At 43.6% G+C, this 15,447-nt stretch overlaps 1 protein-coding gene across 1 annotated transcript; it reads right to left on the minus strand.

The window, feature by feature from the left end:
* Positions 1-3,446: 3,446 nt before the first annotated feature.
* On the minus strand, positions 3,447-15,235 carry RCN1 (reticulocalbin 1). The gene is made up of 6 exons (XM_053981248.1): positions 15,009-15,235; positions 10,663-10,856; positions 8,930-9,108; positions 8,377-8,437; positions 5,596-5,795; positions 3,447-4,667 (listed from the first exon to the last, which is right to left on the minus strand). Exons 1-6 carry the CDS (start codon positions 15,221-15,223, stop codon positions 4,560-4,562), a joined length of 957 nt encoding a protein of 318 aa, XP_053837223.1. The 5' UTR covers positions 15,224-15,235; the 3' UTR covers positions 3,447-4,559.
* Between the last annotated feature and the right edge of the window lie 212 nt (positions 15,236-15,447).

The following is a 15,447-nucleotide window of genomic DNA, read 5'->3' on the forward strand; positions in this document are numbered from 1 at the left end:
TTCTGGAATTTCAGGTATGTGCTAGTTCCAGATCACAAATGTGGCCAACTTTACAAATAAGGCCAACTAAGAAACATTTAAAAATACTAAAACTTCAGAAGTTAGCCAGCCAGACCATATCTGGACCCTTTATGATTATGAAATAAATTCTTCCACAGGGAGAACAACTAATGTGCAGTGTATGAAACTGAGCTCTGCTGCCCTGAGAGCCAACCCTTGTGCCGAGGATGGCTGTCCCTCACTTATCAATGGGAATAGTAATGCACAGCCAGGACAATTCTATCCTTGTCACTGCCATAGTGAAGAAATGCTGTTTCTTCCTTTATCCTGTGGGGAGGCAGAATGCAGGTGTGAAATTGGCTGTTGTGCCCCTTGTTCGCTGTTTCACACTAGGGGAAAGCTGGAATGGCTTGTTCATTCTGAGGTTGCTTTGAAATCCATCATGACTGGGATAATCTATACAGCACTCGAGTCTCAGGGACATCAGCCTTACTGGTGCCTGAAACTTCAGTGGGAAATGATGCTCAGTTCTCCCTTTGAGGTTGGTGAATATGGTTAATATGCTGCTTGCTGGAACACAGCACAACAGAACTGGAGCCATGAAAAGAGAGAAGTGGCAGATGCTTCCAAGTGCTCGGCTAGAGGCCAAGTCAGGTTTTGCAAAATTTTTAGCTATGAAATCTTTTTTTGTCAATCCTCCTGTCACTCTGTGAAACTCACTTCATTTGCTAAGGGTGATGCCACCATGACTCAATAAAATGCTTCAGGCTCCCTGAGCAGACCACTGTAGACTTCACACACTGCCTTCCATGAACTAGACTTACACCCTAACTACCTCACAGGAGTATGAATCAGTCTAATTCCTAAATGTTAGTGCTCAGTAGTAGTATGGAGATCAGGATCTGATGGTTGTAAGGTTACTTCTGACCTCCAGTCCCACCACTCCCTTGTTCTGCTTGCCTTTGGCTGGCCAAGGCCTTAGACTAGGCCTTAGAGTAGTTCTTATACTCCTTAGAGCTGGGAGTTCATGATAACTTCACTGGGATCAAGATCAGCTTCTGCAGAGCAAATATTAAAACATTATGCAACTATTGTAACGAGAGCAGGATGGGCTGTGATCTCCTTTCTCTAGGGAGTTATGTACAGACCCTTTTATTGGAATAGGAGACAGATTCAACCTGACTGAATCATTAAATGGAGTTATAAGACAATGAACGTTAGCCACTTAGCTCATTTCATCAATTCCAATAATTTAAACTGCACGGGCAATAATAATGGCTATTCCAGGTATCTAAGAAAGAAAAATGCACCTTTGATGCATTGTGGCACAGGCATGGTGAAAACCCTGAGTTAATGGAGGATCTATGTAATAAGTTACCATACAGAACCTGCAGTTGGAAATATATAAACACGCTTCCCAACAGAATTTCACTGTGTCACAATTGATTAAGAAAATCGGTAATAACTGACAAGATAGGCACAAAATGGATTTTCATGTTGCTGGGATGAAGTATGGCTCCCAGCAATTAATGGTTTTAGTCATATTAAGAAGATAAATAATGCTATCTGACATTTCAGTATTTCACATTACACTAAAATTTTGTAATGTTTGCTCATAATATGAGTTGAAATATGTTACCTAGGAAAAAAAATGTTATCTCTGGAACAGTCAAACCCCATTAGAAACCTTAGGCTTGAAAAATCACAATGTTAACAGTTATGTCCCCTAGCAAAGGTTTGCTTTCCTTAAATAGTGTTAAATTTAAACCCAGAAGCTCTAGTCTCTTTTGGAGTTACTCTTCCATAGTGCATTGAGCTTGAAAAGGAAATTTAGTGCATGGAATGTACTGAATGTTGGGAAGAGAAACACCATGGAGAACTGCAGAAACAGGGGAGCCGTTAAAATGAAATCACATCAGGGATACTTATGTTCTCCAAAACTGTTTCTACATTCTGCTTTATTGAAAAAGCTCCTAATCTTAATATGACCCCATAACTCACTATTGATAAATAATTTTTTTTTTTAAACCTCATTCTAATGGGCATGTTTGCCTTTTTCCTAGGTGGATGTATGCTACCTGAGTATCATTCTTTTGAGAAAAAAAGAAAATCGTTTCATGGATCTAAATTTTCAGTTCCTGTTGGTGTGAAAAACTCCTCTGATTTCAGCATTCTTACTCACGTAAGTACAGTTTTATCCTGGAAAATACCAATGTGTTCCAAGCAGTAAATAGGAATCAAGAACAAATATGAGAACACGATTTTTCTCTTGCGTGCTGCTAATTCTGTTCCAAATTCATTTAGTAACGTGGAAGAAAATGTGATTGCTTGTCAAAGCACAGATGTGGTTTTTTTGTTGGGACGGTGCACAGTGCACTCAGAAGTGTCATGTTTAGCTGAGGGCAACAATGCTTAGTGTCTCAGCACCCAACTCCCACTGAATTTCAACAAGAGTGAGCAAACAACCTTCCCCTGGGCTCCAGTGAAAATCCTTGGCTTAGCATCCAGTCTGAGCTGCAGTTTCACTTGCAGGAAACAAGCGTTTTTCTGAGGTCTTTTAAGGTATTGTTTCCTGAAACAGCAGAAGATAATCTGAGTACCCAGAGAGTACTGAAAATCTGTTAGCAAAATATGTTAGTTTGATAAAGATTGTCAGGATTATCGAGTACAATAAACCTTTCCAAATCCAAGCCATAAAGAAAATATATAATCATTTACATGTGCCAAGATACAATTTTATTGCTTCCCAGATAACACTGCATTTAGGCTCTTATTTAACTTGGGGGTTCTGTAAAAGCAAAACTAGTTCAATTTTATGACATTTGCCCTATTGTATGTTAGTGGGAGAGGTGGGGATTTTTCAGAGATATTGCTGGCAATGTCACAAGACGTGCACCCCAAAAGCTTAGTAGTGGGACTACTATTTAGTACTTAATAGTAGTGACATGTAATCTCTGTCAGACCCAGCAATCTACATTTCATTATCTTCAACTGCAAGATGTAAAATATTCCACCAGGGTTGTTCTATGACCTTATAAAAACGACACTGTTTACAGAGGTCACAGTTCTGCACTGTCTCCCGATGATTTTCACAAATGTGTTGAACTGCAGAAGTGTCTCACAGTCTCAAAGCTCCCCTCTGGATGGTTATGGGACCAGGGTGTGATGTTTTACACCAAACCTTCCAGGAACCTCCCAGAGAATGCTTCTGTGGAGTCCTGATCTCCCAGTATTAGTGTCCAGAACAAATTCTGGTTACACTACACTTCTTTTTGGCTTTTCTTTTTATTTAATGAGGCAACAAAGAACAGTTGAGGCTGTATGTCCAGATGCTTTTGGAAATGACCACCCCAGTGCTTTGGGAATTACTGGCCTTAGAGGCTTGGTTTGTGTTTTCACATCACCTCTCTGCTAATCTGTGTTAGTCTTATTGCACCTTCACAGTATCAAAAAGAAGTATTGGTTTTATTGTGCTTATTTTAAAACCAGTACAGTTAAAAGCAACCAAACTTAGAGAAGTTGGTTATATAAAAATATACATGTAACAACTCACATTATACAGTAAAAAAGAAAGCACCTGTGTGGAAAGCTTCCCCCATTTTTTGGAAGGAGAGCTGTCTTTAGAGTTGCTTCAGTAACATGTACTTAAAGGTATATATACACACAAACCCAGAACTTCAGGCACAAGAATCTTGCCACTCCTCTTAGTGGCAGAGGAGGCAGAAGGCCCAGAGGGGTGATATGTCTCATTCTTTCTCCATCACAGAGCTGCTGCCATTCACACTGCGTGAACAAGAGTAGGGCTGGGCTGAAGTGTGAAAAGCAGGAGATAAATTATGCTCCATGTGGCACAGTTCCTCCCAGGAAGCAGCAGGGCCAAGGGCCCACAAACAGTTGTGCATTACCCTCTTGTGGAAGGAGCAGCTGCCAGGCTGGGCTCTGCACCCCTGGCTGGGAATGCTGGGGTCAGGGACAAGGGCCACCTGTGCATCTGCACACTGAAGCAGGAGCTGGGGGGCTGCTGGACACTCCTGCAGCAGCACTGGCCCAACTGGCACACAGGAACTGCCTGGAGACAAAGCTGGTATCAAACTCTTCTCTGGGTGGGAGGCTCAAAGGGTTACCTCTAAACTGTTACATGCTATTAGAAAAGACAACTAAATAACTTAAATCTGTTTAGACATTAGGGTTCTAATCCTAGCTGCATTTCACTGTGGTGAAAGTGGGTATTTGAAGAAAATACTTGGCTATGAAAGATCTTTGCAATGTTTTTAGAAGTTCCTTTTCCATGTCAGGCTCTAACCTATTCAGAAAATTTATCTTCTTATTTTTTCAAAAATAAAACTGTAGTAACTACATACTGTATTTAACCATGTGAAAGGAGTAAAAAAGCTATTTCTATGTGGTTTTTGAGGTAATAAGCTGGCATGTTAAAAATAATATTAATGTAAGTCATTCAGTTGTGAGTGTCCCTTGCCCATCTTCCCTCCAGGAGGGGATGGACATGGTGATTTCAGTAAAGTGGAGGAAAGATGTGTGGTACACTGGTTGGGACACTATCATAGTTCATCATGGTTTCTCGTGAGGTCCTCCCCATAATTAGTAGCTTGACTTCCAACAAACATATTCCAGTTGTTTAGAACTTCCTCTTTTGTTAGTTTTTCATCCTGGTAGAAGGAAAAAAAAAAAAAAACCTCTGTAAGAATATTTGCAAAACTAAGTCAAAGACACACCAGCACAGACTTGCAAGAGCCCTGGCAAATAGACTGTTCTTCACAGCAGCAGACTGGAAATTCAGACTGGAAATTGCAGGTTCAGCAATCACTTGTAGCTGTCACAGTGAGTGAAATTTGGACCTCAGTGGAAGACAGAAGTCCCACAGGCTTCAGGTAGGTGAAATTGCTAACTGAAAGTTCTTTGTAATGCCAAGCAGTAGCAACAGCAGGTTAACAGTGGATTACCTGGTACACAGTTTTGCCCTCTGGTTTGGTTCATCTTCCTGACTGTAAAAACAAAAATCCTCTGGTGCACTTTGTGGAGGGTGGTTGCTTACATTAGCAGTTTACACTTTCTGTGTTCAGAGTATTTTGGCTTGCAGGTTCCAACTTTGCTTGCATTACACTTCTGAAGCCCACCATCTGGAATGTACTGTCCCTCATCAGAGTCAGTGTTTAAGTGAAAGATATGTGCTTGAATATAGAACTGAGAGTGGTTTTGCTACCCCTACATTTGAGTACAAGGGGTATCTAAATGTAGCTTTATTTTCCTCTTTTAGTCTATATTAACATACAAAAGTCATGAGCACTCTTTAAAGGAAAAAGGGTATTTTTGCTGTGTTAAAATGTCCAGGCTTAAGGTGATAGTTTCTCATCACACCTACGGAAAGCCAGGGGACCTTCTAGAGCTGATAAACTGTATTTTGCTACTTTGTAATTCCAACACTACCCACTGAAACTGGTATGCAAACATTCCTCCACTAGCAATCCTAGCCTCTAAAGAAAAGTTATTTGGAATAATTTCTTCCAAGCTGGTAGTTTAAAAAACCCACAAGACCTTATATGACTTCTTCAAAAACAATACTGGAGCACCACATACCTTGTCCACATCAGATTCGTAGACTAAGTGCCTGGCTTCAGCTAGGGCATGGTCATAGTCCTGGGGGAGGATCCAGTGCTGGATCTCATCTTTGTCCATCTTTCCATCCTTGTTGAGATCACGAAAATCTGAAAACTGCTCACGCTCTGTAACCACCCAGTCGGGCTCTGGTCCACCCTCTTCATTTGCAAACATATCAGCTGGAGGGGAAATAAGGGTCTTGAGTCCTATTTACTTTGCAAATTAAGTACAAACTAAAGATATTGTCACAGTGTTCCTCAGAGGGGACTGAACTTTTCACTCTTTGCACAGTGTCTCTGTACAGAAAAAGAAATGTGGGGTGTACATAGAGTAGCTGTATCTTCTCTCAGGCCTACTTCTTCTCTGCTGGTGATTCTGCCCATTCTCACACTACCCTGCATCATACCTGTGCACTGCTGCTGGGGCTAACAGGAGAGGTGAACGTGTTCAAAGGCCATCATCTGAATTTCAGAATCAACAAAATCCTCTAAGGATCTCTGGCTGAACAGCAGTCTTAAGCTTTAGTGCTAGGCTCAGTCACATGGGGAGGAAGGAATTCAGCCATTTTATCTTGTCCCTGCCAGCAAATGTCTTCGTGGATAAGATCAGACTCCAGCCAGCAGAGTGATTACAGGAAAAAAGGCACAGGGGGAATTTAGGCAAACAAAAATTGCTAAATGGAACCTGCATGCATTTGTACTGCTTTCAAGAAGGCTGTGTAAGGGACATTCAGCTTAGTAGATCAGTTCTCTTTTAACCATGCGGTGCTGCAGCACATTCCAGTAGAAGACACTCTTCCAGGAAGACAGGGCTGGAGAAGTCACGAGTCATGGTGCATTCTGTGAGGAGGCACAGGCACAGTGCACTTGTCACAGACTGCTGCCTGGGCAGGGAGCACTGTTTGTGACAGGATGCAGAGATTACACACACGAGCTGCTCTGCACATCACTCCTGTGCTACATTTTGGAAGCACTGGCAGGACCACGCCACAGTGGCAGCTGCTTTCTGCATAAACACAGGAGAGGCAGCAGTGATTATTAAACCCAACTGACTTCTAAATGTTCTTTACATCACAGGGCTTTCCAAATCATGAGTGGTGTGTCTGTGTCATTCTTCTGGTCACTGTGACTAATCCCTTCCTACTCATCTTATTCCTCAAGCCTTCCACTTCTCTCTTTAGAATTAAAGCCTGCTTTGTGGTACTGTTCCTCTCCTCTCCTCTCCAGCGCCTTTTGGATTTGGTTTTCAGGGATGTGCTAAGGAAAAGTGTACCCACATGGATGGTGTGAGGGTCAGAGGCTGGCTGGTATCTGTGGGAAACATAAATGCTGAATTCAAAGGCAGGAGTAACCCCCCCTGCCCCTGCAGTGTGAGTGTGTACACTGGGCTGAGGCTCTCCATTGTCACTGTCCCCAGTGTCCCTGATGGTACCTGCCCATGCACACTGGGAGTTTAGTTCTCTCTGCTCAACATTTTTATAGGTATTTTGCTCCGCTTGTGTAAATCTAAACCTAATTTTGTAAAAGACAAAATGGGAGGAAAGAAGGGAAAGGAGGGGTGGGATCATTCTGTAAGCTTCAGCAGATCTCCCCAACAAATACTCCCTCTACAGACTGAAATTTTTGGACTTCTTTTTGTTGTTCCTTACAAACTACCAAAGAAGTGATTTAGTTTTCTGTTGGTTTCTTAATCCCAACTTCATCAAAATTTAAAAAAATTACATCTGAAAAAGGAAAGTAGGAATATTTTAAGCATAGTTTTCTCAACTCAGGAAGAAAACTTCAGACAACACATTCACTTTCTTTTTTCATTTTTTAAAGTGAAAATTATATTGTTTATTTGAAGCAACTGACATGTCCTGTCAATTTGATTTTTATCATCCTTGCCAATGTGGGGTGATCGTGACTAGAACATTCTATGTTCCTATCTATAGAAGACAAGAAAAACCAGCATTCACATGGTAACAAATGTTGACAATTACCTTATAATTATATGTAGGTAATGTCACTGAATGAACTGAAATTACTGTGGAAATTATGCTGCTCTGTTATTTCAGTCATAGATGAATAGCATTCACTTTCTGGGCTAAATATAATTTACAAGGAACAGAACCCCCTGCCATTAATTAGCGTGTATATATTGTTCCTGATTCTATGAGAAGTGATCTTTATAGCACCACTAGAAACAGAAAGCTTCATCCAACTTTGCACTAATGCCTTCTTAGTGCTACTTTCTGGATTTAAAACTCATCAAAATATAATGGTATCATCAGGACAGAAGTATGGGCTTTACTTACTAATTAAACTAGGAGAAAAAAACCTAGTAGGAACAAGGTGAATTTTCTCTTTTTGCAATGCTTGCTTCCCAGGTGTCTTGGATATTTGAGAACCATCCAAACTTGGGAAAAGACTAGCCCATTTTCTGATCCTCCTGCATTTCTAAACAGTGTTCAAACAGCAGTTAACACGGTGTGATATACAAAGAATATCCCTGCCATGAGAAATATTATTCCAGATTCTCTTCTTTTGTTCTCATATATCTCTTAGCTGAGTTAAATAAGAACAAGAGGAGAATTTTGTGTTGTGAAGCATGAGGAACATTTCCTGGTCATGTTGGTATATACCTAAAATGACTGAGTTGGATGGTTGGTATAAAACAGTTGAGCTGGAACACAGAACTGTTCACTCTGGGTTGTTAATGCTGCTGCAAATCTGAAAAAACAGAGTGGAGATTATATAAGAAACAAGTAACAACACTTACCAATGTATTCATCTTGATCCACAAAACCATCCTCGTTTTTGTCTATGTCTTCTAAGGTTTCCTGGAAAACAATTTTGCATGAAAGTAATCAAGAAAAAACGGAGAGTTCTGACCATTTAATGTTCTGAGGCCTTGACCTGCCCCTCTACACAAGTGAATGGAGTCTCACTAAAAGCAGTGGGACTGTTGTTCACACAATGAATATACAAATATCTTTTCATGCTGAAAAAAAATTCCCTGTATGAATGAACTGCTTATGTTAGGGGCAGATACCTGCTTGCATGAAACACTGTCAGCATGCCCTCCTTTTATTTTGGTTTAAGTGCCCCAAGACTGTTTCCTGATTCCATTTAGGAGCTGTTTAAGTGCTCTTAAAAAGTCTTTCTTATATTGAGACTTCTAAACTGAGTGAGTATCATGAAAGGCACCCCTTTCTGTTCCCCACTTAGCTATTATGTGTGTCTCTTTCTAAACCCTGCCTGGAAAGGTTAGAGAAGCCTTCAAAGTTCATCCATAAAAGTAGAAACAACAGCATTGATTTTGCTTTGCTTACTAAGACAACAATGTTTTTCATGTGCTCAAACTCCTCTGGGTGCAGGAAAGCAGTGAACTCTTCACGAGTGGCAGCCAAGTCTCCATCCAGATCTGCAGTTTTGAATCGTCTCTCATCTCTGGGCAGCATTTTCTTAAAACTGTGCTGATCAGTTGCATCTTGGAATTCTTCTGGATTTTCTGCCAACGAATCAAGATGATCTCAGAGGTGTTTTCCTTTAAAACATACTAGCAAAACAATGCTGCTTGAGTCTAGAAACAAGAAGGTTTATTGCCAGAATAGCTGTTGTTCTAAATGGAAATTCTCTTCCTCGTGAAGTTTTAAATTCGGGGTCAAGTACTTGGTTTGATTTTTAAAGGTGACAGTAGAGGTAAATTTCTGAGCAAGCCTTCTGTTGCAATCCAGAATAATGGATTTTGCAGTATTGTATATTATCCCGCACTGATTTTTTAATCTGCCTTTACAAGCACCACTGAGGCAATATTTGGGGTAGACTTCATTCACAGAAGTTTTCTTCTTTAGGAATCAATATGATCCACACAACTTTTCAGTTTCAAGAAGAGCAAACCAAGGAAATGGGGTTTCAGAAGGTGGCAGACTGACTGAAATTACCTCAGTGCTACGCCTCTGCTACAGGGAACCTAACAATTATTTTCAGTTTAAAACAATGGCATTTTTTCAGAGTGTTCAGTGGCATAAAAGGAAAGCTATTTGATATAATTTTTAAAATAGGATCATTAAACTGACTTTAAAAATGAAAAATACTCATAACAATTTCACAATTCACGTGTTGGGAGACAAACACAGGTGAAAAAGACTGGGCCAGGAATTACAGATGGGAATTTTAAGTATTCATTAATACAAGCCCACAGTGCTGCTCTCCAAATCTTGGGGCTTAGAGGGAGCAAAGAGAAAGGGCTGAGAAGGGTTCCAGGGATAATTCTGCAGGGACTGCGTGTCAAATATTTCATTTGACAAATGTAACAAGCTCCATTTAAATCTAAGGTAGACTTTGGAATTATTACTGCTACAGGAAGCTTGCTCTAGAAACTGCCTCTGTGGTAGGTAAATATTGTCTTCTCGTTTCCAGTAAGTATAAATGGTCAATTAATACTGATTTGTTGCTCTGTCAGTATTGCCCTTTAGCTTAAGTGATCTCTTCTCCTCCTCTTCCTTCATTAACTTATAAAAGCAAAGGGAACGTGGAGGGGGGTGGGGGGAATTCAGGTATATTTTTTAATAGATGTTTCTTTTGCCTGATTTGTTAAGGATTTTCATTTGCTGTTGATCACAGCCTGAAGCATGTTATTCTGCAAGAATGATTTTAATCAATAACTTTGCTATAGCTTGGACACGGACTAAATTTTTAACATCTAGACTTAAGGTTTTAGAGACTAAATTCACAAATACAGTTAATTAGACAATATATTATTTTTTCAATTAAAGTACCCTTTTCAATATTAAAAAATAATATATTTCTAACTGGAGGAGACTTTAATTCAGCTGTGTCAGTATATTTAATGATACCTCTACAAAATCTTCTGTGTGCTGGTGACCCATGTGCAAAGGGCTGCAATAAATAATTAAAAAGTGCTTTTGACCTCTGAGCATCTATAAAATTTAATGTGAGCTTCAAGACTCCTAAATGTGACACCAAACTCCAGCTGACTGCAAGACAAGAAATCATGTTTTATAATCTCAAAAATCCTTGATCACACAATCTGTTCTCTTACCTAGATAATAACCATATGTGGCTTGTTTGTATTCTTCCCAGGCAATTTTATCATCCTTGTTTAGATCATAATCTTTCCAAACTTTAGCCACATTTTCATAGATGTAGCGTTTCTGTACTCGTTTAATCCAGGTTTTTAATTCCTCTGTTGTGATATAGCCGTCTTTGTTGTCATCTATTCTATCCACAATCTTCCTGTAAAAAAGAGATCAACATCTTTAAGAGCTGGCAGGAAACCAAACTGCATGTCAGGCCAATTTTAGTCATCTTTATCTGTCCCTGATTTTCCACAAAAACGGAGTGCCCCAAACTCCTAAGGCTGTCCTACTGGTTAAGGCTTTCCTGCATTTCACACATCATCTTAAGGAATGTGTCTCTGTTTGTTATTCAGCATTGCCACAAATAATTCAGAGGAACTTGCACAACCAAAATTAGTGAGCAGAGAATACCTGGCTTTCTTCTTCTTAGGTTGTGCCTCCTGTCTTAGGGGCATCTGTTCTTCACTGCCTACAGGGAGTGGCCATGCTGGCTCACAGCAGGAGACACCAACTTCACTTCAGGACAAAGCCTGCACCCAAACTTGCTGGAGGCAACCAGGGCAAAAATCCAGGACTTGGTGGACACCTGCAGTTTCTTCTTTGGCTTTCCAGCAGGCTGACACCAGGGTGAGGTGAGTTATTTGACTGTGTAATGCTGGGGATGTACACCAGGTACAGCCTCCCCTTCCATGCCTGTCCCTCCACTTGTTTCTTTTCTTTCATTCCCAATGGAAACCAGTGTTGCTGGTGCTGCCAGGAATGCCTGTTACTCACTAAAGCAGTATCAAGTCTGCAGCAGGTCTCCAGGCATTGCTGGCAGCTGGGCTAGAAACCTCTGTCCAGTGAAAAGCTGCCAGCACTGTTTCAAGCACTGTTGAAATCAGCAGGAGTGAAACATTCTGCACACAGCTGCAGTTCAAAAAAAAAAAAAAAAAAGGACAATGCTCTCTCTACCATTTATGTTCTCTGCAACTAATCTCTCTGCAATTCATCTCTCTGGAATTGATAAACTCCACCAATTTGGGGCCAAGCTTGTAAAACCGGCCGCTGTGCCTGCTCTTAGAATTGAGCACATCCACCTTGGCTCTCTGGCACATCCAGACTGGCTTTGGGCACACCAGCACCCTTCACCCTGCCCATGAGGTGCAGGGCCAGCCTGTCTGCAGGTCCCCTGTGCCTCATGCAGTGCCCAGCTCATGGAATACTGACGTGCCATTGGAATGCAGGGCTAAGAGCAGGAGCTGACTTGTCTAAATCCTGACTTGACATTCAACAGGTGAGCTCTCTAAACCTCCAGGCAGCCACAGGACACAGGGGAAAAGATCTGCGCTTTTAAACATTCTTTCCAATTCCACATCTTGGTTCTCCACAAAGAAATCACATTTGGCCAACTGGAACTGCTCAAGTAGTGAAGCAATGTCTCTTCCCAAGCCTTTGTTACAAAAGGTGTTGCTGAAATAACAGCAGTAGCTTCTGCTGAACTTCCAGCAGTCTTGTCTGATAGTATCAGACTGAATCTACGAACACGCTGCTTCTGAGTTATGGAGCAAAAAGGGGCTGCTGAATTTCCTTTCTGAATTAGTGAAGTGTGGATTAACTGACTAGAAAAACCTTTTCTGTATCCATCAGTTGCCAGTGGTCCCTTTCCCTGCCTGATGGACTCTGTCACCAGATTTTCCCCACAATGAATTTAATTTCATTTGTTTAACTGGTACTTCTTTCTACTGTTAAGGTATTAAATGATTATGCTGGTAGCTCTTGGCAATGTATAACTTCAAAGAAGTCAGGACTGTGTACCAGAAAATGTTTCATGCCTTCTCCTTTTCACCAGTTTTTATAGGTCCACTGCATCCACGTGCACTATTCCAGCCCACTTCTCAGCTGAAGATGAGGACAATAAAACAGTCTTGCCTCCAGGCTCCCAAAGGCACAGGTAAAAAGCTGCAGTATGGACTGTGGACCTCACTTTTTACTGTTATTATTGGGATGATCAATGTGCTGCCACATTTCCTAAGCAAGGTAAAATGCCTTATAAATACAGCAGTATACACTCTGGTTAGAGCAGCAGACTGTTTTTGTTTTCTCCCAGAATTCATTTAAAAATAGCTTTTAATTCAACCTGCCTCTTCCTAAAAGCCAATCACTTGCTGAGAAGTGACTGTTTGTAACCCACTACAGAAGTTGCCCATAACAAAAATGGGGAGAGAGGGTTCAGCATGTGACTATTAAGCCACAAGATGTTTTTTTAATCCTCTCTTTACCTCCCAGTGTGCTGCTATCCAAAATTACAAGGCTGGGAAATGCTGGAAGTTATGAAACTTTCCCAACTGCCCCCCAGGAGCCACATCCCTGATGCTGAGATGCACAGTGCTCACCCCACAACGTGTCCTCAGAGGGCCACTTCAGTCACCTCCATTTAAAAGGTAATTATTGACTGTGGCTGTATCTTAACATGCCTGTGTCACCTCTCCAAAGGGGAGATCGATGGAAGCTAAAACTTCTTCCCTTGCTGAGTTAGCATTTGTAAAAATTGTTTAAAAAACAGTTTTGTTTTGTTAAACATATTGTTAAATCATATCCCTGACTGAATTATCTGTACTAGTGAGTGCAGACCGATATTAGGAGGGCAGGTCCATTTTGGTGATACAACTCATGAGAATCTAGGTCATAGCCATGTATGCTGAGAACGTGGCTTCTTTTGCTCCTTCCTGAAACAATGAGGGTGGTAAGCACTTCATCTGTTTACTCACTGAGACACACAAACAGCAGTGACAGCTTTGAGAAGGATCAAGAGGTTACTCAGTGAGATTACAGTGCTACTGCTTATGGTAGGACTAGACAGAAAATTAGCAAGTGCCACTCCCTGTGGAAGAGAAGGCTGGGGGGAGAATCTTAGTGAGAACATGCAGGTATTTTAAACAATCTTCTTCGTGCTAACTACATTAAAGGATCTTTCTTTAACTCCTATTAAATTTAGCTCTGCTTAGTGATCTGGCTCCCTGTAGGTGTAAAGGAGGGAGAAGCAGTAAAGTAAGGCATGGTCCCTGCTCTTTGCATAAAGAGCAGCGTGGAAGTAATAGCAAGTGGAACACTGTGAGCAAAGAAGTCACAAGTGGGCAAGCTGCAGGAAGGTGCTTGTAGTGGACTTGTAGCTGTAGAGAAGGAATGGTTTGAACTCGATTAACACTGATATGGTGTGGGCAGGTGTCCCAGGGGCAGGGAGCTGCAGCAGCAAAGCCCTCCAGCAACAGGTCCAACACCCCGTACAGCAGCTCCCTGCGCCAGCCTCATTGCTGTGGGGCCAGAAAAGGCAGCAGGAAAAACACCAAAGCCATGAATCCAAAGGCTGCTCCTTGGCAAAACCAGAGGGGTGTGAGAATTGAAACCAGAGGTTCGACCCGCAGGTCACTCTGGGGTACAGGGTCCTACAGTGGGGCTCGGGGCATTACTGTAGAGAACATGGTCCCACTGTGGGGTACAGAGCATCACACTGGGGTACAGGGCACCACTGTGGGGTACAGACCATCACACTGGGGTACAGGGTCCCACTCTGCGGTTCAGGGCACCACTCTGGGGTACAGCGTCCTACACTGGGGTTCAGGGCACTACTTTGGGGTACAGGGTCCCACACTGGGGTACAGAGCATCACACTGGGGTACAGGGCACCACTCTGGGGTACAGGGTCCCACACTGGGGTACAAAGCATCACACTGGGGCTCAGGGCACCACTGTGGAGTACAGGGTCCCACTGTGGGGTACAGACCATCACACTTGGCTTCAGGGCACTACTTTGGGGTACAGGGTCCCACACTGGGTTCAGGGTCCCATTCTGGGGTACAGAGCATCACACCAGGGCTCAGGGCACTACTTTGGGGTACAGGGTCCTACACTGGGGTTCAGGGCACTACTGTGGAGAACAGGGTCCCACTCTGGGGTACAGAGCATCACATTGGGGTTCAGGACACTACTTTGGGGTACAGGGCACCACTTTGGGGTACAGAGCACCACACTGCGGTTCAGGGCATTGCTTTGGGGTACAGGGTCCCACACTGCGGTTCAGGGCATTGCTTTGGGGTACAGGGTCCCACACTGCGGTTCAGGGCACCACTCTGGGGTACAGAGCACCACACTGCGGTTCAGGGCATTGCTCTGGGGTACAGGGTCCCACACTGCGGTTCAGGGCACCACTCTGGGGTACAGGGCCCCGCTGCCCCTCCGACACTAAGGCAGCCCCAGGCCGCCTCCTCCGCCCCGGGCCCACCTCGGGCCCTCCCCCTTGCCACGTCTCCCGCCCGGGCCGGGCGCTCACCCCAGGCGCTCCCGGCTCTCCTCCGGGCTGAGCTGGTCGAAGCTCCGCGCCTCCTCCTTGCCCAGGAAGGCCTCGTGGTCGTACTGGAAGCCGGGCCGGTCGTCGTGCTGCGCGGCCCCGGGCCGGGCCCGCTCCTGCCGCGCCATGGGCTTGCCCAGCGCGCCCGCCGCCAGCAGCAGCAGCAGCAGCAGCGCGGGCAGCGCCTGGCCCGCCATGCCCCGCCGGCCCGGCTCTCGCAGCCCCGCTCCGCTGCCCGCCCGGCCCGGCACCGCCCCGGCCCGGCCCGCTCCGCCCCCGGCCCGGCCATTGGCAGCGCGCCCGGCCCGGCTGCGCCACGTCCGCACGGGGGCCCGGGCGGCGGGGCCGGGGCGGCGGAGCGGCCCGAGCTCAGCCTGGCGAACACCGCGGCAGCTCGGAAACAGCGGCTCGGGGCTGTCCC

The sequence above is a fragment of the Vidua macroura genome, chromosome 6 (assembly GCF_024509145.1).
Source record: "Vidua macroura isolate BioBank_ID:100142 chromosome 6, ASM2450914v1, whole genome shotgun sequence".
NCBI lineage: Eukaryota > Metazoa > Chordata > Aves > Passeriformes > Viduidae > Vidua > Vidua macroura.

What these genes read in the sequence shown, in the direction of transcription:
- RCN1 (XM_053981248.1), bottom strand. Translation starts at nt 15,223, where the DNA reads ATGGCGGGCCAGGCGCTGCCCGCGCTGCTGCTGCTGCTGCTGCTGGCG. An exon ending in GAGAGCCGGGAGCGCCTGGG is followed by an intron (nt 10,857 to 15,008) that starts GTGAGCGCCCGG and finishes TCTTTTTTACAG; the next exon opens with GAAGATTGTGGATAGAATAG. An exon ending in ACGAATCTGATGTGGACAAG is followed by an intron (nt 4,668 to 5,595) that starts GTATGTGGTGCT and finishes TCCTTCTACCAG; the next exon opens with GATGAAAAACTAACAAAAGA.